Here is a 24683-nt window from a genome sequence, read left to right on the forward strand (position 1 = left end):
ACCCACCAACACTGCTGAGTGCAGCACAGTGTTCCAACAACCCACCAACACTGCTGAGTGCAGCACAGTGTTCCAACAACCCACCAACACTGCTGAGTGCAGCACAGTGTTCCAACAACCCACCAACACTGCTGAGTGCAGCACAGGGTTCCAACAACCCACCAACACTGCTGAGTGCAGCACAGTGTTCCAACAACCCACCAACACTGCTGAGTGCAGCACAGTGTTCCAACAACCCACCAACACTGCTGAGTGCAGCACACGGTTCCAACAACCCACCAACACTGCTGAGTGCAGCACAGTGTTCCAACAACCCACCAACACTGCTGAGTGCAGCACAGTGTTCCAACAACCCACCAACACTGCTGAGTGCAGCACAGTGTTCCAACAACCCACCAACACTGCTGAGTGCAGCACAGTGTTCCAACAACCCACCAACACTGCTGAGTGCAGCACAGTGTTCCAACAACCCACCAACACTGCTGAGTGCAGCACAGTGTTCCAACAACCCACCAACACTGCTGAGTGCAGCACAGTGTTCCAACAACCCACCAACACCGCTGAGTGCAGCACAGTGTTCCAACAACCCACCAACACTGCTGAGTGCAGCACAGTGTTCCAACAACCCACCAACACTGCTGAGTGCAGCACAGTGTTCCAACAACCCACCAACACTGCTGAGTGCAGCACAGTGTTCCAACAACCCACCAACACTGCTGAGTGCAGCACAGTGTTCCAACAACCCACCAACACTGCTGAGTGCAGCACAGTGTTCCAACAACCCACCAACACTGCTGAGTGCAGCACAGTGTTCCAACAACCCACCAACACTGCTGAGTGCAGCACAGTGTTCCAACAACCCACCAACACTGCTGAGTGCAGCACAGTGTTCCAACAACCCACCAACACTGCTGAGTGCAGCACAGTGTTCCAACAACCCACCAACACTGCTGAGTGCAGCACAGTGTTCCAACAACCCACCAACACTGCTGAGTGCAGCACAGTGTTCCAACAACAACCCACCAACACTGCTGAGTGCAGCACAGTGTTCCAACAACCCACCAACACTGCTGAGTGCAGCACAGTGTTCCAACAACCCACCAACACTGCTGAGTGCAGCACAGTGTTCCAACAACCCACCAACACTGCTGAGTGCAGCACAGTGTTCCAACAACCCACCAACACTGCTGAGTGCAGCACAGTGTTCCAACAACCCACCAACACTGCTGAGTGCAGCACAGTGTTCCAACAACCCACCAACACTGCTGAGTGCAGCACAGTGTTCCAACAACCCACCAACACTGCTGAGTGCAGCACAGTGTTCCAACAACCCACCAACACTGCTGAGTGCAGCACAGTGTTCCAACAACCCACCAACACTGCTGAGTGCAGCACAGTGTTCCAACAACCCACCAACACTGCTGAGTGCAGCACAGTGTTCCAACAACCCACCAACACTGCTGAGTGCAGCACAGTGTTCCAACAACCCACCAACACTGCTGAGTGCAGCACAGTGTTAAAACAACCCACCAACACTGCTGAGTGCAGCACAGTGTTCCAACAACCCACCAACACTGCTGAGTGCAGCACAGTGTTCCAACAACCCACCAACACTGCTGAGTGCAGCACAGTGTTCCAACAACCCACCAACACTGCTGAGTGCAGCACAGTGTTCCAACAACCCACCAACACTGCTGAGTGCAGCACAGTGTTCCAACAACCCACCAACACTGCTGAGTGCAGCACAGTGTTCCAACAACCCACCAACACTGCTGAGCGCAGCACAGTGTTCCAACAACCCACCAACACTGCTGAGCGCAGCACAGTGTTCCAACAACCCACCAACACTGCTGAGTGCAGCACAGTGTTCCAACAACCCACCAACACTGCTGAGTGCAGCACAGTGTTCCAACAACCCACCAACACTGCTGAGTGCAGCAGTGTTCCAACAACCCACCAACACTGCTGAGCGCAGCACAGTGTTCCAACAACCCACCAACACTGCTGAGTGCAGCACAGTGTTCCAACAACCCACCAACACTGCTGAGTGCAGCACAGTGTTCCAACAACCCACCAACACTGCTGAGTGCAGCAGTGTTCCAACAACCCACCAACACTGCTGAGCGCAGCACAGTTTTCCAACAACCCACCAACACTGCTGAGTGCAGCACAGTGTTCCAACAACCCACCAACACTGCTGAGTGCAGCACAGTGTTCCAACAACCCACCAACACTGCTGAGCGCAGCACAGTGTTCCAACAACCCACCAACACTGCTGAGTGCAGCACAGTGTTCCAACAACCCACCAACACTGCTGAGCGCAGCACAGTGTTCCAACAACCCACCAACACTGCTGAGCGCAGCACAGTGTTCCAACAACCCACCAACACTGCTGAGCGCAGCACAGTGTTCCAACAACCCACCAACACTGCTGAGCGCAGCACAGTGTTCCAACAACCCACCAACACTGCTGAGTGCAGCACAGTGTTCCAACAACCCACCAACACTGCTGAGCGCAGCACAGTGTTCCAACAACCCACCAACACTGCTGAGCGCAGCACAGTGTTCCAACAACCCACCAACACTGCTGAGCGCAGCACAGTGTTCCAACAACCCACCAACACTGCTGAGCGCAGCACAGTGTTCCAACAACCCACCAACACTGCTGAGTGCAGCACAGTGTTCCAACAACCCACCAACACTGCTGAGTGCAGCACAGTGTTCCAACAACCCACCAACACTGCTGAGTGCAGCACAGTGTTCCAACAACCCACCAACACTGATGAGTGCAGCACAGTGTTCCAACAACCCACCAACACTGCTGAGTGCAGCACAGTGTTCCAACAACCCACCAACACTGCTGAGTGCAGCACAGTGTTCCAACAACCCACCAACACTGCTGAGTGCAGCACAGTGTTCCAACAACCCACCAACACTGCTGAGTGCAGCACAGTGTTCCAACAACCCACCAACACTGCTGAGTGCAGCACAGTGTTCCAACAACCCACCAACACTGCTCATGTTACTGAACAACCTTTTACTTGGAATTAAAAGTAAAGACGTGGAGACTCCTGCGCATTATTATAATCAAGGGGGAAACGCTAAACCCGTAGGATTATACAGCGCCTGTGGGGGGGATGTGGAAGGTATTCAGGCTTAATTCAGGGAACTGGAGCACAGATCCAATTCCCTACATCAAGAGCCTCTCACCAGCATCAAGGAACTTCCCTTGAGGGGAGACTTGTGCAACATCTGGGGATCTTCTATTGAGGAAACGTTTCGCCAATCAGTGGCTTGTTCAGTCCAATACAAAGAAGAACGGTGGAAGAGGAGGAGGAATTTGAGGCTTCCGAAATGTTTCCTCAATAAGGATTCGCAAATGTTGCACTAGTGTCTTATTCTTCAACTTGTCGGTTTTTCTAAACCTCTGCTGGCAGCGCTAAGAAGCGTGTGTTAGAGGTCAACACAGTGCTAAAAACACCCCATCACTACTTATTACAAGGTTAGAAAGGACACAGAGTCTCTGTTGTAAGTTCTAAGAGGCTAGAAAAGCTTATTAACACTGATCGCTACTGATTACAAAGCCAGTCAGGGCAGGGACATGAAAAATAGCCAGTGACAACGAATCAATACTCTCCACTAGCGAGGTATAATGAAACTTGGGGAGTCATTGTGTGAATCATCGTCTTGAGAATTACTGTTTGTGTAAATAATGAATGGCTGTCCTGCCATTAACAGAACCACAAGTCAACAAGGGCATTACCGGCATCTTCAGAGAAGCCACCTTAGGGAGCCCAAGTACATTCGTTCAGGGAAACGGTTCTAGCCGCTCCCCTGAACGAATGTACCTGGACTCCCTAATAATTTCTGCAACACTGCAAGCTCCTGAAGACGTGCTGATTGCAACACGAAAGGCCTAGAGCTATCATTCACCTTCCCCTGTGGTTATTTTGCATCTTTAATCGCTCGTTCGCGATTATTGCATCTCTCGGTGTATACACCCTCGGCGCTAATACCAACCAGTTGAAATATTACCCACTGCACTGTCTGGCAGGTGGTGAACAAATGACCGACGGTTTAAACTACTACCAAGAACCACAGAACCACTGGTAGCTGCGGACCGACCAAACAAGACTGAACCCACCGCTTCACTGGGGGGCTCGAACCACTGCACCCGAGTCTCCTTAGCTTACAGGAATGAGAGGGCAAAACTAGGGCCTACAAGAGAAGATAATACAAAGGGTAGAGAGTAACAAAAGCTACAAGCTACAGAAAATTAAAAGCTAGCCAATCATAGCCGCCTGCGTGAGTGACTGACACTTAAGGTTACTCGGGGGAGTGACACAAGAGGCAGTGCGTAAGTGCCAGAGGGAGTGACGAGAAGGATCCTTTTACTTCCTGCAAGCTACATGTATATACAGGTGAGATAGCTCAAATAGAAGGCTATCACACTAAGCTAACACTTATATAGCGTCTATATATTTATATATTTACAGTGAGGGGGAATACAATGAAAAAAAAAATTGAGTAATAGAGACACTGCAAGTCTCTTGCAATATCAATGTTGAATATAATTAACAGTGACACACAGAAGGTGTTATAAGAAGCTATACCACAGTGACATGAAGATATTAATCTCTCGCAAGGATACAGGCAATGAATTACCTTCTACTCATTAAAAGGTGAGAGGAAATTGAGTGCCACAAGGAGGTGCTTAAGGCGAAGATTTGTAAGCCATGGTGCCACTAACTTAACACGCAATGGCACTAACAATAATATATAACAATACAAAGTAGACTCACAAAGATAAAAACTGGTGTGTGTGTGTGTGTGTGTGTGTGTGTGTGTGTGTGTGTGTGTGTGTGTGTGTGTGTGTGTGTGTGTGTGTGTGTGTGTGAGTGCGTGCGTGCGCGCGCGTGTCTGTGTTCATGCCATACAATTATATGCAAGATTTTTTTGTGATTCATCACACACCAGTACACAGGTACACACAAGCACTTCGTCATCACACACCAGTACACAGGTACACACAAGCACTTCGTCATCACACACCAATACACAGGTACACACAAGCACTTCGTCATCACACACCAGTACACAGGTACACACAAGCACTTCGTCATCACACACCAGTACACAGGTACACACAAGCACTTCGTCATCACACACCAGTACACAGGTACACACAAGCACTTCGTCATCACACACCAGTACACAGGTACACACAAGCACTTCGTCATCACACACCAGTACACAGGTACACACAAGCACTTCGTCATCACACACCAGTACACAGGTACACACAAGCACTTCGTCATCACACACCAGTACACAGGTACACACAAGCACTTCGTCATCACACACCAGTACACAGGTACACACAAGCACTTCGTCATCACACACCAGTACACAGGTACACACAAGCACTTCGTCATCACACACCAGTACACAGGTACACACAAGCACTTCGTCATCACACACCAGTACACAGGTACACACAAGCACTTCGTCATCACACACCAGTACACAGGTACACACAAGCACTTCGTCATCACACACCAGTACACAGGTACACACAAGCACTTCGTCATCACACACCAGTACACAGGTACACACAAGCACTTCGTCATCACACACCAGTACACAGGTACACACAAGCACTTCGTCATCACACACCAGTACACAGGTACACACAAACACTTCGTCATCACACACCAGTACACAGGTACACACAAGCACTTCGTCATCACACAACAGTACACAGGTACACACAAGCACTTCGTCATCACACACCAGTACACAGGTACACACAAGCACTTCGTCATCACACACCAGTACACAGGTACACACAAGCACTTCGTCATCACTCACCAGTACACAGGATCACACAAGCACTTCGTCATCACACACCAGTACACAGGTACACACAAGCACTTCGTCATCACACACCAGTACACAGGTACACACAAGCACTTCGTCATCACACACCAGTACACAGGTACACACAAGCACTTCGTCATCACACACCAGTACACAGGTACACACAAGCACTTCGTCATCACACACCAGTACACAGGTACACACAAGCACTTCGTCATCACACACCAGTACACAGGTACACACAAGCACTTCGTCATCACACACAAGTACACAGGTACACACAAGCACTTCGTCATCACACACCAGTACACAGGTACACACAAGCACTTCGTCATCACACACCAGTACACAGGTACACACAAGCACTTCGTCATCACACACCAGTACACAGGTACACACAAGCACTTCGTCATCACACACAAGTACACAGGTACACACAAGCACTTCGTCATCACACACCAGTACACAGGTACACACAAGCACTTCGTCATCACACACCAGTACACAGGTACACACAAGCACTTCGTCATCACACACCAGTACACAGGTACACACAAGCACTTCATCACACACCAGTACACAGGTACACACAAGCACTTCATCACACACCAGTACACAGGTACACACAAGCACTTCGTCATCACACACCAGTACACAGGTACACACAAGCACTTCGTCATCACACACCAGTACACAGGTACACACAAGCACTTCGTCATCACACACCAGTACACAGGTACACACAAGCACTTCGTCATCACACACCAGTACACAGGTACACACAAGCACTTCGTCATCACACACCAGTACACAGGTACACACAAGCACTTCGTCATCACACACCAGTACACAGGTACACACAAGCACTTCGTCATCACACACCAGTACACAGGTACACACAAGCACTTCGTCATCACACACCAGTACACAGGTACACACAAGCACTTCGTCATCACACACCAGTACACAGGTACACACAAGCACTTCGTCATCACACACCAGTACACAGGTACACACAAGCACTTCGTCATCACACACCAGTACACAGGTACACACAAGCACTTCGTCATCACACACCAGTACACAGGTACACACAAGCACTTCGTCATCACACACCAGTACACAGGTACACACAAACACTTCGTCATCACACACCAGTACACAGGTACACACAAGCACTTCGTCATCACACACCAGTACACAGGTACACACAAGCACTTCGTCATCACACAACAGTACACAGGTACACACAAGCACTTCGTCATCACACAACAGTACACAGGCACACACAAACACTTCGTCATCACACAACAGTACACAGGCACACACAAACACTTCGTCATCACACACCAGTACACAGGCACACACAAACACTTCGTTATCACACACCAGTACACAGGTACACACAAGCACTTCGTCATCACACACCAGTACACAGGTACACACAAGCACTTCGTCATCACACACCAGTACACAGGTACACACAAGCACTTCGTCATCACACACCAGTACACAGGTACACACAAGCACTTCGTCACCACACACCAATACACAGGTACACACAAGCACTTCGTCATCACACACCAGTACACAGGTACACACAAACACTTCGTCATCACACAACAGTACACAGGCACACACAAACACTTCGTCATCACACACCAGTACACAGGCACACACAAACACTTCGTTATCACACACCAGTACACAGGCACACACAAACACTTCGTCATCACACACCAGTACACAGGCACACACAAACACTTCGTTATCACACACCAGTACACAGGCACACACAAACACTTCGTCATCACACACCAGTACACAGGCACACACAAACACTTCGTTATCACACACCAGTACACAGGCACACACAAACACTTCGTCATCACACACCAGTACACAGGCACACACAAGCACTTCGTCATCACACACCAGTACACAGGCACATAAAAGCACCATTTGCAAGTACACATACATCTACGGGCAAGTTATTTCAGGAGGTAGAGACAGAAGCTGAGTCTGGACCCCTGCAACCAAACACAGGTGAAGTAGGTGAGGTCGCGCAAGCACGCACGCACACACACGCACGTACATGCACGCACACACACACACCATTTCGAAAATTCGTGAGTCTTAGGCTAGCGTCTCGACCAGCAGCGAGAGACCAGACTGGTGACCGGGTGGGCCAGCAGCGACTTCGATATACTTACCAACTCTTCGTCGTTGAGCGAAGCCCTGGGCACGGCGGAGGTCAGCCCTGCGTTCCTCTTCGTCGCCGCCATCGTCTGTTATCCAGCATGGAAGGGAGAGGGGATGGGACAAGGAAGGGGAAGGGAAAAAAGAGAAGAATTAGTCAAATCGCTCTTGTGTTTCGTGGCAGGGAGGGAAAATGAAGGATAAGGACAAAAAGGAGAGAATGAGTGAAACATTGCACTGCCCGTAATAGTGAAAGTAAGATAACGTTTCGCTCTACGCAGCGCTTTATCATGACCTCTCGTTAAGCTCTACAGACAGCGAAACGTTGTCTCAATAAAAATTGGCTTTGCAGCGTTTTCTTTTCCTGCACTGTTGTCCGCAGTACAGAAATTTTTACCTAAGAAATTAGCAGTGATGAAGACTGTAATGAGAATGACTGTACCTGAGGTAATGGTGGTCGTACAGACAACAGTAGTGACAACAGTGGTAGTAACAGCAATGGGTGGAATGAGGTTACTTGAGGAAATGGTAGTAACAGTGATGGGCGGAATGAGGTTGAGAAAATGGTAGTCGTATGGACACTGGAAGTGACAATAATGGTAGTAACAGTAATGGGTGGAACGCAATAACTTCGAGGTTGGAATAACAGAGAAATAAGAAAAAATGGAATTCGAGAAAGGAGAGAGAGAAAAAAAATTAGAGGAAGAAGAAAGAAAGGAGATAAAGACGTAAAAACAACTGCAAAACACTGAGATAACGAGAGGTATGAATAAGACATAATAAAAATGAAAGAGGAGGCAGAAAGAGGAGGGAAAACACGAAGTGATAATGGAAACTAGCTAGGATAAAATGGGTGTGTATGGTAGGTGATAAAGTAGAGTGATATAGAGAAGAGATATAGAATATAGTGAGGATACGTTGATGGTGATGATAAGAATGGTGTTAGCAATAGCAGTGGTGACGATGGAAATGGGAATTATGGTGGTAATGGTACAGTCATTACTCTCACAAGAGAAACTGAAACTACCATCAACAATCTCCCTCATCAACACTACCATCAACAATCTCCCTCATCAACACTACTATTAACAATCTCCCTCATCAACACTACCATCAACAATCTCCCTTACCAACACCATCAACAATCTCCCTCATCAACACTACCATCAACAATCTCCCTCATCAACACTACTATTAACAATCTCCCTCATCAACACTACCATCAACAATCTCCCTTACCAACACCATCAACAATCTCCCTCATCAACACTACCATCAACAATCTCCCTTACCAACACCACCATCAACAATCTCCCTCATCAACACTACTATCAACAATCTCCCTTACCAACACCACCATCAACAATCTCCCTCATCAACACTACCACCAACAATCTCCCTTACCAACACCACCATCAACAATCCCCCTCATCAACACTACCATCAACAATCTCCCTTACCAACACCACCATCAACAATCTCCCTCATCAACACTACCATAAACAATCTCCCTTAACAACACCACCATCAACAATCTCCCTCATCAACACTACCATCAACAATCTCCCATACCAACACCACCATCAACAATCTCCCTCATTAACACTACCATCAACAATCTCCCTTACCAACACCATCATCAACAATCTCCCTCAGCAACACTACCATCAACAATCTCCCTCGACAACACCACCACCAACACTCTCCCTCATCAACACTACCATCAGCAATCTCCCTTGGCAACACCATCAACAATCTCCCTCATCAACACTACCATCAACAATCTCCCTTGGCAACACCATCAACAATCTCCCTCATCAACACTACCATCAACAATCTCCCATGCCAACACCACCACCAACAATCTCCCTCGCCAACACCATGATCAACAATCTCCCTCACCAACACCAACATCAACAATCTCCCTCACCAACACAATCAACAATCAGCCTCACCAACGCCATCAACAATCTTCCTCACCAACACTATTAACAATCACCCCTCACCAACACCACCATTAACAATCTGCCTCACCGACACCACTATTAACAATCTCCCTCACCAACACCACCATCAACAATCTCCCTTACCAACACCATCATCAACAATCTCCCTCACTAACACTATCATCAACATTCCCTCTCATCAACACTGCCATCAACAACAATCTCCCTTGCCAACACCACCACCAACAATCTCCCTCGCCAACACCACGATCAACAATCTCCCTCACCAACACAATCAACAATCAGCCTCACCAACACCACCAACAACAATCTTCCTCACCAACACTATAAATAATCACCCTCACCAACACCACCATCAACAATCTTCCTCGACACCACTATTAACAATCACCCTCATCAACACCATCAACAATCTCCCTTACCAACACCATCATCAACAATCTCCCTCACCAACACTATCATCAACAACAATCTCCCTTGCCAACACCACCACCAACAATCTCCCTCGCCAACACCACGATCAACAATCTCCCTCACCATCACTATCATCAACAATCTCCCTCACCAACACTATCATCAACAACAATCTCCCTTGCCAACACCACCACCAACAATCTCCCTCGCCAACACCATGATCAACAATCTCCCTAGCCAACACCACGATCAACAATCTCCCTCACCAACAATCTGTCTCATCAACACCACTAACAACAATCTTTCTCGTCAACAAAACCATCAACAATTTCCCTCACTAACACCAACAATCTCCCTCACCAACACCGCCAACAATCTCCCTCACCAACACCACCATCAACAATCTCCCACATCGTCATCTCCAACAGGAAGCTGTTCTTCCTTCCCCCACCTCCACCCACATCCTCCCCAACAGCCACCCTACAGGCGCTACAACACTGTCTTACAGCTGGCCTGACCATCGCTCCTCACGGCTCTCTGAACTAAAGGCTTCCTGGTTTATGTACACTAAGTAGTGATTTACCTTACACCCAAAATAAATCTTTCCCCTTTATGAAAAAATTGCGCCGAAATGGGCCAGTATATTTAGCTGTCTTCATAACGTGTATCTGAAAAATATAATTTAGTTAGAGAATAAAACGATATATATATATATATATATATATATATATATATATATATATATATATATATATATATATATATATATATATATATATATATATATATATATATATATATATATATATATATATACATACATATAACCTGCTGCCTCGCACTTGACGGAGGCTTGAGCCTCCAACTCGTATTGCGTTGAATTACCAAACAAGGAAACCCGCTTCACATAAGTAATTATAATTTAGCGATGTAGGCGCCAACGGCACTCAGCTTGGCAAGACTCTGGCACCTGCCATGACCAAGTCAAATGAACTACAACGCCTCAACGGCCGCCTGATTTACGCTGCGTCCCGTTTACGACGGGAAAAATATTTTGGTGATTATTTATGACAGTCGACTTCGTTCAGAAAATTTTGTTTCCGAAGTTGTGAGGAAGGTGAATATATATATATATATATATATATATATATATATATATATATATATATATATATATATATATATATATATATATATATATATATATATACATACTCTCTAAAACTATGAAGTGTGAGTGAGAGGTCGCTATGTTTCCCTGTCATATTCCATCACTCAGAATGGATTTCATGGTGGAAAAATAGGGGGTTGCAGAACCAGCTTATATGGGCATGTCGTTTCGCGCTATGTAGAGCTTTATTATGCTGTTTGGTGCAGAGCTCTATCGTGTCGACGCGCGCAGAGCTTGATGTCGATACGTGCATAGCTTTTTTTCATTTCGCACTGTGTAGAGCTTTATAATGTTATCTAACTCTATGTTGAGCTTCATTAAGAATCTTTGCGCAGAGCTTTCTCAAATTGCTGTGTACAGAATTTTATCACTAAAGTTATAGAGAGAGCGAAACGTTCTCCAAATAAAGCCAAGTAACGAATCTGTCTAGTGTAATAGAGAAGCATCGCTAGGGGGACGAGACTATCGTCAAGACATCGTCTCTTTGGGTCCAGGAGCAACGACACCTTCCAGGGTTTCCTTCCAGCAGCGCTGGAGTCACTGTTACTTGTGAATGACCACCTCCCATGATAGCCCAGCGCACAGTGTGGCATGCTAGGTCAGGCAGCAGGATACAGCCGGTGCCGGGCGTCCCTGGTAAGTAATGAACGTGTACAAACTTCACGAAGGTTACCTACCCTTAGAAGGCAGCTAAACATGGAAGGGTATTAGGCGAGTGGGATAACGGTAGCGAATATTTAACGTGATGCATAAAAGAATGAACCCCGACGCAGCCGCCCCTATCGATTACCTCTGCCGGCGTCTAATACAGGGTACGCCTGGCGGTCGTACGCCAGACAAGCTGTCAGGCGGGTGTCAGCTCTGCCGCCAACGTTTATAAGATAAGGTGGGGAGGAGCTGACAGCTGGGGGGTGGGAGACGGCTAAAGCCCCACTCTTAACTTTTCGAAACACAGCGGCTCTCTGTGTGAGTATATATATATATATATATATATATATATATATATATATATATATATATATATATATATATATATATATATATATATATATATACCTCGAATATTAACTCAATTTCCGGAGCACAGGAATGAGTGAAGTTTGAGAATATTGTTCCGGCTGGAGCAGGGTGAAGCCTCGGTCGTACCTTGAAGGTAATACAACGGTAATATTACCCTTCCCTGAATACCCACGACTCGTCAGGTTTCCCCACTACCAAGACCTTTATTACCGAGGGAAAAATAAAATATAGAAATAACCTGAGATGAAGGAACTGCTCTCAGGAGTCTTCCAGGGGTAATAAATATGGAGAGAAATTAATGTATTTATGATAGTAGGATGTGTGAGTGAAGGTGACTCATACTCGAGGATTAGTAGTAGTAGTAGTAGTAGTAATAGTAGTAATAGTTGTAGTGGTAGTAGTAGTAGTAATAGTTGTGGTAGTAGTTGTAATGGCAGTAATATAGTAGTTTAGTAGTAGTAGTTGTTGGAATGGTACTAGTAGTAATAATAGCAGTGGTAGAAGTTGTAATAGTAGTGGTAGCAGTAATAGTAGTAGTAGTAGTAGTGGTGGTGATAGTAATAGTAACAGTAGTGGTAGTAGTTGTAATAGTAGTGGTAGCAGTAATAGTAGTAGTAGTAGTGGTGATAGTAGTAATAGTAACAGTAGTGGTAGTAGTTGTAATAGTAGTGGTAATAATGTTTTAATAGCGGTGGTAGCAGCAGTAGTAATAACAGTAGTGGTGGTAGTTATAATAGTAGTGGCAGTAGTAGTAGAAGTAGTGGCAGTATTAGTAGTAGTAGTAGTAGATGGCTTGATGGACTGACAGGAACGGATGGGTAAATGTGACAGATTCCGAGCGATAGACAGATCGATGATGGTCTGTGAGTTAACGAGAAGACAGAGATTGATTATGATAAATATAGATGGTACGTGGGAGTAAGTCTATACCTTGGAACAAGTCTACATGGAAGTAGGTCTACGTGGGAGTATGTATAAGTGGATGTACACATACGTGGAGGTAGACACGGGAGTAGACATTCGTGGGAGTAGACGTACATTGGAAGAACATTAAAGCAATCGGCTTTCTAAAATAGAAACATGGCGAATGAGTGTGAAAGTAAGGCGAAGGTGAGCTTGAAGTGAGACACTAATAGCGAAAGTGAGATTAGGATGTGAGTGAAAATGAGAGTGAAAGCTTGAAGTACAAAGTTAATCCATTATTCACCATAACACTGCCATGAATGATGGGAATGACAAGAGAAGAACGTAAACAAGACTTACACGTATTAATAATCATGATGATAATTATGATAATAGGTTATAAACATTTATTTTATGCATAATAACAATGGGTAATGTGGTGGAGGGAGATATAGTGACTGTGAGAATTACTGTACTCTACTGGGAACCAGAAAACAAGTCTGGCTCCTAGTACCCCACAAGTGCTCCACTGCGCACGGGTCAACCAAAAGGTCAACCAACAGTGCAACAGGAGCCGCTGACCTGCAAGAAAGGTCGGTGAAGCGAGGTCATCTCACGTATCATATCATGCAGTCATCATGCTGACAGTAAACCGACAAAACAATGCGACATAAAACACGATAATGACACAGCTAAACCGAAAAGTTACGTAGATATAAACCACGGTGACACTGCTAACCCATGGGTTATACAGACATGAAACCCAGTGGCATATCTAAAACAAAAGACATACGTCTTTAAACACAGCTAAAAAAAAGAGTCATGCAGGTTGGAAACCACATAAATTATAGAGGTAAGGTATGCGTCATGCAGAGCTGAATAAAACACACACTAAACTCCATGAGTCAGGCGCACCGACATGATTCACGACTCTACAAGGAAATGCGATCGTTCTGAGCAAGGGCAGCGAGGGCAGCGAGGGTAGCGAGGGTAGCGAGGGTAGCATGGAGCTACGAGCCAGCACGCGAGTCTTAAGGAGGGGCGACATATTTTACACAATTTGATGTGGGGGGGGGGTATGGGAGGTGTGTGCGTGTGTGTGTGTGTGTGTGTGTGTGTGTGTGTGTGTGTGTGTGTGTGTGTGCGTGTGTGTGTGTGTGTGTGTGTGTGTGTGTGTGTGTGGAGGGGAGGGGATGGGGACGGGTGATAAGAGGAGGGGGCTGGAAAGAGTACACGGTGAAAATTACTTTTAAGGGAGTGGGGGGGGGTAAGGGAGGAGACATGTTTGTAAACAAGAGAACAAACTAGGAAGATACACTTTGCTTACTTGTAAATAACAGAAAAACGGAACGGGGAAGATATTTTTACTTGTTTGTAAACAAAGTAACGGCACTTAAACGTGTTGTTAAAGTAAGCAAGGCAACTTTAATGTATTTGTTAATGTAAGAACCGGAGAAAATTCTTAAACCTGTCTGTAAAAAAAGTGAAGATTTCTTTAATTTTCTAAACAAGAATAGTCTTTTAACTCTGTAAAAAAAGTTAAGTGTCCTTTAACTTTGTAAACAAGAAGCGTCCCATAACTCTGTAAACATAAACAAGAGTCCTATAACTCTGTAAACAAAGCAAAAAATTTCATGACTATGAAAATCTCAGAGAAAATCCAAACTTTGAAAAATTTTACGATTTGTAAAACAATACTTTGAAGAATTTACACTTTGTAAAATCGACACTTTGAGGAATTCAGATTTTGAAAATTCACATTTGAATTTACTTTGATTAAGAAAACTGTACTTTGAAGAATTTATTAAAAAAAAAAAAAAAAAAAAAAAAAAAAAAAAAAAAATTATCTAGTTGCACTTTGAAAAATTCAACATTTGGAAGAAAATAATTCACTCTGAATAATTTACACTTTGAAAAATGAACACTTTGAAAAATCAACACTGAATAATTTTCCACCTTGAAAAATCAACACTTTGAAAATAAAATAAAATACCATTCTACCTCAACGTCTCTTTGGGCAAGTCTTCCGTAAGAAACGTTAGTGAGGATCCCGGAGCAACGAGCGAAACATCGCTTTAATTCTCATTCACGACTAACCCACCAACTTAAGACGAAACGAGACGTTTCGGGCCCATTATCAGTAAAGGTCCAGAACGGGTGGACCAAAACGTCGTGAGGTTTCACCCCTTAAACTTCGGGTTAACTGTGAATCGTTTTACCTACGACACTGTTACTTTTATTTCCTCTTTTATTATTCAAAGGTGAGGATTTTATCTAAGTTTTATTACAAGTGTATCAATAAAGTACAGAATCCCTTAATTCTCGAAAGAATCTTAAACAAACCGATTATCTACCATTATTGCCAATCAATTCTCGACGTGCATGAGTTGATGAAGAGGCAGAATTGATGTCCAGAGCAAGGCAAAAGGAATTCAAATTCTTTTTTTTTTTTATGATTTCCATTCAAGGAGCCAAGCTGAACATGCGCTTAATTGAAGCTTTCCATTTTCTTTCTCGATATTTGTCTAAGGCTCTAAAGCTTTAAGGGGTAACAACGCTGCGCTCTGTGTAGAGCCTTATCACGAGTCGATAGAGCTCTGCAAAGAGTTCCGCTGGAACAATGTTCCGGAACGTGAGTCTTTATCTCCATATCTGCCGTCGTTGATAACACGCCAGTTGATACTACCTGTTGTGCTAACTAGTGGTGATAGCATGCCACAAGTGCCAGTGCCAGAGGGAAGTATTTGCTCTAATCAAGTGAGTCTACGCCTAAGCAACACTACATACGTAACACTTATCACGCATGTGTTGCCAGGAAGCGCACAAGTCACGGTCTACCGCAACAAGGCAGCAAGAGGCCGAGTGCCGAACACCGAGTGTTACATTACTGACTCTACTTGCATACTAGTTTTACTGGTTACACTCCGGGCGGAGACCAGATGGCCACACGACTAGGAACTATCCAGACTATCCACGACAAAGGGGTTTACGCTGTAAAGTGAGTAAGATATATGAAATGCATCCAAACACTCAACATGACTCCACTACACTATCTTACAACTGTGGAGGAGAGAGTGAGAAAGTGAGACAGAGAGCGAGGTCAACCGTTGACGTTAATAACCTCATTCAATTCGGGTAAAGAAAATTCCATCACTAAAACGTGAGCTAATATTTACTCTCGAAATATTAATAAAAAACTGTATATAACTGCGAAAATTAAAATGCCCAAAAAAAGAAAATGGATTGGAAACGCACGGCAGAGGGGAAAAAATATATGTCGATTTAGTCAACTATTGACAAAAACACGAAAAAAAATTGAATATTTTTTTTTTTTCAAAAAACTAGGAAATTTCAAAATGTTCTTGAAACGTTAATTCAGCCTTTCTTCATGAAACTGGAATTGCATATAATGATGATGATTTCGCAATAACATCATAAAATTATATATTTCATACGAGCCAAATGTGACGTTACAATTGACGACGTTATTATACATTCTAATATTTACATGATGTTCTGGTGGCAACACCGCTTCAAGGACATACGCTCGTAAGGCTCAACACCGCGTAAGAACCAATGATAAAATGAGTCTTGGATCAATTTATCGCAAAGAGAATGGTTGACCAAGCATATGGTGTATAATGGGGTAAAATAAAAATAAAAAATAAACAAGACATCAGTTCCAACAAGACATGAAACTAAACGGAGGGACAGACATTCAACATGGGGTGACGGGGCACTAGTCTCGCCTGGCACTACTGTCTTACGGGCGGCACTAGTCTTGCCTGGTATATTATGTTCACAGCCTCCGGGATATCCCGGCCCTTCCACCTACCCACGGGAGAGAGAGAGAGAGAGAGAGAGAGAGAGAGAGAGAGAGAGAGAGAGAGAGAGAGAGAGAGAGAGAGAGAGAGAGAGAGAGAGAGAGAGAGAGAGAGAGAGAGAGAGAGAGAGAGAGAGAGAGAGAGAGAGAGAGAGAGAGCTAGAAACTGTGCCAAAAATGGCAAAAGATGTATCATCGCTGCCAGATAGGTGACTATGAGACCCATTTATCATGAAAGGTTACTGGCACTGGAATTATTAAGCAACGATGTAGATGACAAGTGGTCTTGGTAGCTTCTAAAGCTTGTTAATGATTACACCTGGATGGTGACAGCTTCATGGGAATGTGTACGTGCGGATCTCTAATTAATAATGAGGTGTCCAGCAGTTGCTTACTTGCTGGATAATATTTCACAGTGAAGACAGTGATAGATACAAGGTGACTGGCTTTGTGAAGCAGACTTGAGTGACCAGCACTCTATGACCAGCACGAAGACAGATGCCTTCCTTGGTGTCCTGATTTGTCAGTGCCTCCAGAATGTGTGGGACATATGCAGAGACACTATATTCAAAAGAAGGCCCATATCAATAAAAATGGGATGTTCACACCAAGCCTACATAAAACGTGTACCCACGGAGAAGGGGCCAGTCCCAGTCACAAGTAAATCCTTATAATGGAATGAATGGACCAATATAACGTCTGCAAAGGCTCAATTTCAAGGCAGGAGAGAACGAATATTCAAGGTTAGAAAGGAACCGGTAGCTAAATTCTGTAGCGTCCTACGTTAATGCTAGAAACATTTGTTATTAAGGGTTAGATAACACCGCTTCATGGATCGACTGCCCCCTCCCTTCCTCCTCCCCCACGTCAAGGCGAGACTAGTCCCCACGCCCCAAGAGCCATCAAAACGACCCATACTTACAATAAACTGGACACAGAGGATCAAGAATGAGGGAGATGGGCCATAAGACGTGATAATCGAGAAAACACAGACGAGGAGGACATGGAGGTGGACACGTACGTGGACAGGTACATGGCAGAGAGGAGGATAATAATTGGTAAATATAATTTAGCATGACATCGGCATCTGGAGAGGACTTTTTCTATTATTGACAGAGGGTATACGGGGATGATCAAGGTGGAAAGAGTCGCTCCATATCATCACTGTGCCTTCACGTATTCCAAGGATTATTATTATCATAATTTAATTGATTGTATTATTTATATACACATTTTCATATATATATGTATATATATATATATATATATATATATATATATATATATCTATATATATATGTAAAACTTGATTTTTTTTCTATTTAAGTACAGTTGTCTTGGGCACAAGATAATATAGTTCTTATCTTTTTAGGGATCTGGGGTCGGCTGTTTGTTGTGTTAGACGATAGTGGTGTCAGAGTTCAGGGGTGTTAGAATGTCAGACATTAGTCGAATACATGGATGATATAGAAGCACGCTAGGATGTCAGATTGGCTGGGTAATTTCAAGTCAGACGCGTCAGACTAGTGGGGTGTCAAGCTGGAGGCATTAGACTGGAGGGAGGAAGGTCAGACCGCATGAGTGACAGGATGAAGTGTTGTATACAAGGTGTGTCGATACAACCATCTGGGTGTCACTGACGTGAGTGTGGCAGAACACACGTATTAAATGTCAAAACTCAAATCAAAGGTCACAGGGAAGACATCAAAAGTCAAATAATATTGGTAAAAAAATGCTGGTCAGAGTTCAAAGTTACTAGTATTAAGCTAAGAGTGAGAGAGTCAATGTAACTGCCAATACCAATGGTCAGAGGTCAAATGTAATAGCCTGGAACACGGGGTCAGAGGTTAATTACCTAGACTATAAGTTGAAGGTCCAATATAAATGTCTTAGTAACAGGTTGTCAGAAGTAAAGATTATTTTGCTAGGTCAGCGTCAGATGTCAGGCACTAACAGACTATTCTGTGAGGATAAGTAATATCAGAGACAACAGCTAACAATAATAGGGAAGCGGGAGGGAAGGGGACGGATAATAAATAATAAAAAACATACATAATCACATTAATAATCTGTTATCAATCGTCAGCCAGAGGCCAGACGTAGTTTCCTGATAACCATTCAGCGCAGAACACAAACAAAACTGCAACAGCAACCTGTGCAAATCAGAAAACATCTACAAGACCTTTAATTATGTCACTAGAAAGCTGAAAAAACTTTAAAGAAACGCGACTTAACTTTTAACACACACTGTTAAAAATAAATATTAACATTGCCAGCCTCGACTATGAAAGAAAAAAATGTGCAGAAGACCTTTTTAAAAACAAAGTGCGAATATCATTAGGAAACTGCAATACTTTCATCTTCTGTATAATACATCTAAATTACAAATAACTTACTGGATAGTTATAGAAGGAAAATAAACGGTAAAATATAGCACAAAATTTTAGCTTTTTGAATGCATGCATGACTGGAACTTAAAAATAATATATATATATATATATATATATATATATATATATATATATATATATATATATATATATATATATATATATATATATATATATATATATATATATATATATATATATATATATATATATATATATATATATATATATATTTAATGTGTTATCTTAAATGGTGGTTAAAAATCACTCTGCTTAAAAGTTCACACATCTACTAGTTAAAGAGATCAAAACTGGTTTAGGACAAGTACAAGAAGATTCAAAACATGAGAAGAGTGACAAGCGATCAGTACCTTAAGCACCTGCAGCGTGGAACACACCAGAGAAACACACACGTTAGTTTACACTCATAGATGTACATATACTTTGCTATAAATTTTGTGTACTTCTATATCCCTATAACAGAAGCAGCCAACATCAACATCATTAATGGCATGGATAATAAACTGCTATCAAAATGAACAATATAATATTACAGTTAAGGCTTAATCAATATACCTTACTGATATACCTCGCAGTGATTAGTAAAATAGCGATATGTGTCAACATAATAAAGAGACATAGCTTTATTTATATCTAATTAAGTACCTAAGGACACACCAACGGCATCTTATCTTCACACATAAGTAATAAACTGTAAATAATAAAGCCAGAAATTTCAGCAGTTCAATAATAATAACAGCTAAAAATAGATGAATTCAAAAGTCATAATGACATTTGGGTGACATAGGTGTTGGGAGGAGTAAGTGAAACCTGGGTGGGAGCGTCCGTAGACTTGTCCCAGGCCAGCGTACCTCACAATCTGACCGAGATTTTTAATTAAATCTTCAAACAATATTCTTATTCTTGATTGAGTATTATTTTTATGATATAAAAATTATATACTATTATTATTATTGCTACTACTACTACTAGATTTTCCAGTAATAATCACGTGTCGAGTTAAAAAAATTTTCACATTGATCAAAGATTATTTTGCCGTTTCTTTTCGGTAAACTAGCCTACCCCACAGCCCGTCACTTCAACTAGAGATACCTTACTCAACACTCGAATAAACATAAAGTCAATAATTCTTCCCCATATATATATATGCGGCAGTGGATAAAAACACTCGTACACAGCTCAAGACATGTCTGCATTATCTCCAGTCATTACTGGAGATAATGCAGACATGTCTAACAGCTGCCGGGAATACAACATCTGCCTAATCCTATCAGCTTTAAGCAGCTCTAATGTTAATGGGTATATAAATCGCATTACTGGCTTTATTATCAAACGCTAAAAAATATTTAAACGCTTGTATGAGAGTGCTAAAATATAAAGTGCATATCACCTATTGTTTTAATAAGTAAATTATTTGAATTTATTCAGGTGGTGAAGCAAATACAACTGATTAAACAGTTTATGTGATCTAATTAAATAAAATTCTGACGACAAATTACCATGTTCAAAGGTAACTGAACTAACATATTCACTGAATGGATAACAAAATACTGATTCGAAGTAGAATATACATATATACTTATTCAAAGTAGTAGAAAATAGAATACTTTTTTAGAAGGTTCAGAGTTGACTAATTAATGAACAAGTCCGAAAATCAATTTTGGTAAGTCACTCAGTATAAATATAATCAAGGAAAACCAAATGATTTGAATAGATGATTCAAAATGATCCTATGCCCTTCATAAAAAAAAGAAAAGAAATAAATAAATTACAATAGTAGAGTCACCAGTTCGATCCCATGCTGTGGTTTGTCCATAAGTGTGTGACGAGAAGTGAACAATGTATTTCTGTTGGCAAATAAATGCCCCACAGGATGGGTAGTAAAAATGCAACAACAGCAAGAATTTATTTGGACTACATTTGGCTCACCTGTGAGCGAAACGTTATCCAGGTTTGTTCTGGTAAGTGTTTATACTGCATATTAGCTAGGAGTGAGTAGGGAAGGGTGGGGTAGGATGGGGGAGGCGGGGAGAATGGTGGGGGTGTTACAGTAGCACTCACCAGCTCGGAGACAAGAGGTATGGACTTCCTCCTGGGTCGTATGTCAGGCATGCTGTCGATGTTACTGTAGAATGGGTTGTCGCCCGGCCTAGAGGAGAGAGCAGAGACACGCATACATTAGCCCTCGGACACCCGTGGCCTCGCCTACAATGGCAAACCCGTACTCAATATTTTTTTTTTTAACTTTTGTTTTGGTCTAAGATTCTAAAAAAAAAACCTATGTACAATTTTTTTTAACAGTTGACGAAACAAAACATGCCTAAAATAAATATTTCTGTTGCTGAAATGTACAGAATGTTTGTTGAAATCTTTTTTTTTTTTTGAAAAATTCAGCATTTAAAACTGACTAAAAAAAAACAATTGAAGCTGTTGTAAAGCATTGAATAACCGTGCATGTGATTGGTGAGGCTGCCTCCACAGTTGCTCCTCTTGTCGTAAAGAGTTTTGTGGGCATTAGGGGACAAGGGTACATTACAGCACTAGTAAATCACGGGGGACACAAGCGTTTTATCAATACATACTATTTAAATCTCAAAAAATAAACAGATATAATTTACACATACAAAATATTGGTTTAATCTCCCTACTATGTACACCAGACTACATGAAACAAACAGCCTTAGTTTGTAAGACCTTTCCGCTGTTGTGAGCTCAACACACACCAACATTTGCTACGAGTTCTTTACAACAATAATCGTTCGTTTTAAACAACTTATTTTGAAGACTGAGATTTTACGCTATCGTGAACCTAACAATATAACAAGTCGGTGTGAGGGATCAAGTCTCTGTCAGCCAGGTGACATGCCCACACCTGTACACCTGAACCGCGATAGCACATACGTTTAAGACGGCTGAAAAGGTGCAGGTGTACACCTGTGGAAACGACACTTCACTGACGTTAGTTCAATCTCACGTTACGTCTTGAGTTGAAGGCAAATAGCATGTTCGCTCATTGTTTAAAGAGGAAGCAGCAGGGAGTGTGGTGAACTCACAGCACGGGAATATGTTTGTCTACAGGGATGGCGCATCAGTCTGTGCCAAAATAACTGTCCCATATGTGTTTGTTTTGGCAGACGTGATGGACGAGCCGCAAGCCTCTCTCTCACGCTAGTGACACGTGGGTGGCCTCTAGCCTCCCGCTTGACCTAGCATGACCTAGTGTGGTTACTGTGACGCCTGGCTTCCTTACTGACGTCCTCTGATGTAGCCTCTGCACGCTGCTGCTCCTTCAGCCCCTGCTGCTGCTACTGCTGCTGTTGCTGCTCCTGATCTTTCCGGTGAGTGACCTTGATCTCCTGGCTACCGACAATGACTTCCAGGTTTCAATAATGACCTGTTTCCTCCTACACCACAAGGTCAAAATACCACATCCCTAAGGTATCAACTCACTTCATTTGAACATCCCTCATCATATAACCTACTGAATGAAACTCCACTAAATGTAGTTCTCTCTCCCTCCCACAATCAACACCACTATCACTACCACTAATACCACTACTACCACCACCAACCCTACGATAAGTTAATTATATCACAATTCCACATACGAATGACCTTTTACAAAGCTTTACCTCCTAAGCTTAGCTGAAGCATCTTGTAGGAGCTACGTCGATCAGGTAATCAAAACGTCGTAGCATCCTTCACGATGAAATTCCACTTCACGAGAACGGGAGACGGACGACAGACGGTGTAAAGAACATCACCGGTGTAATAAGTACACTAAGATTTAACTGGGTAGGCATAAAAGTTCTATGGATTTTAAGTTTCCCCTTCAAGGACGAGGGAATTGAAACTAGACCCCTCAAGTGTCTTTCAAAAGGAACTCAACATGAACCTTTAAGTAGCTTCTGATCAGCCAGGTTGTGGTGTCTACGTCGTCTTGAGTGCTACGAACACCATAACCGAACACACAAAAAATGAACACAGGATACACTTTGCGGAACAATGTTTTAGTTCTGTATAGAGCTTTATCAAGACATGACGTGAAAAAGTGACAACAGAAGCTCCTACAACGAATCTCTCCTTCTGTATTGTTGGCAGTGCGACATGAGAATTCATAAGAGACTACCTCTAAATGAATTCAAGATATCAACTCTGTGGATTATTCCTTTTACTTCGAAAGGAGACGAATGGAGGTATTGGTAAACTGGCACCGTGGTTGATTTTATGAGGACGATGCTGCCAGGGAATAACAACGTAATGGCTGACTGCCTTATTATTGGTACTGTTATGCTCACACACACACACACACACACACACACACACACGCACACACAAACACACACACACACACACACACACACACACACACACACACACACACACACACACACACACACACACACACACACACACAGATCCGTCCTATACCGCGTAAACAACACATTTGTTCGCTGTGATGACTGTGTTGGATGACAGTTCAGGGGTGAGGCATAGTACAGAGTTGTGAAACTGTTAACAACTTGTTTCACTGCCTAAGCGGGGTCGAATCACCGCTGTCATTGCCGAAAGGGGTTCCAGGCACCGCTGCCACCCCTAACAACTGGTGTGAGTGCCTGAAGGTTGGGTCGAAACACAGCTTACACAAGAACCCATGCAGCTGCCAGAAAGAGGTTAGGGAGACGGGGATGAGGAATTATCGCCTAGCTGCAGCGAATAAGCAGCTTGACGCATCTATTAATTTACAGTGATATGCAATAACATCACGGTAAACTGGTGATATCACAATATACAAAATAACCACAGTGATAATGTGAGAAATAACGAAAAAGCTTGGAATTTCACTACTTTTTCACTGTGGTTATTTTGCTTACAGCGATATATGGAGGGGGCAG

At 43.1% G+C, this 24683-nt stretch overlaps 1 protein-coding gene across 20 annotated transcripts in view; it reads right to left on the minus strand.

Annotated features, from left to right (window-relative positions):
• The window catches only part of unc-13, a 1383522-nt gene that overhangs the window by 149943 nt on the left and 1208896 nt on the right, over nucleotides 1-24683 (minus strand). For all 20 annotated transcript variants that reach the window (XM_070092069.1, XM_070092068.1, XM_070092067.1 and 17 more), the window contains 2 exons: nucleotides 21850-21937; nucleotides 8094-8168 (listed from right to left, as the gene is read on the minus strand). In XM_070092069.1, the coding sequence (XP_069948170.1) occupies nucleotides 8094-8168; nucleotides 21850-21937 (163 nt within the window). The remainder of the gene's footprint in view (nucleotides 1-8093; nucleotides 8169-21849; nucleotides 21938-24683) is intronic.

This window comes from Cherax quadricarinatus, chromosome 38, assembly GCF_038502225.1.
Source record: "Cherax quadricarinatus isolate ZL_2023a chromosome 38, ASM3850222v1, whole genome shotgun sequence".
In the NCBI taxonomy this organism is placed as follows: Eukaryota; Metazoa; Arthropoda; class Malacostraca; order Decapoda; family Parastacidae; genus Cherax; species Cherax quadricarinatus.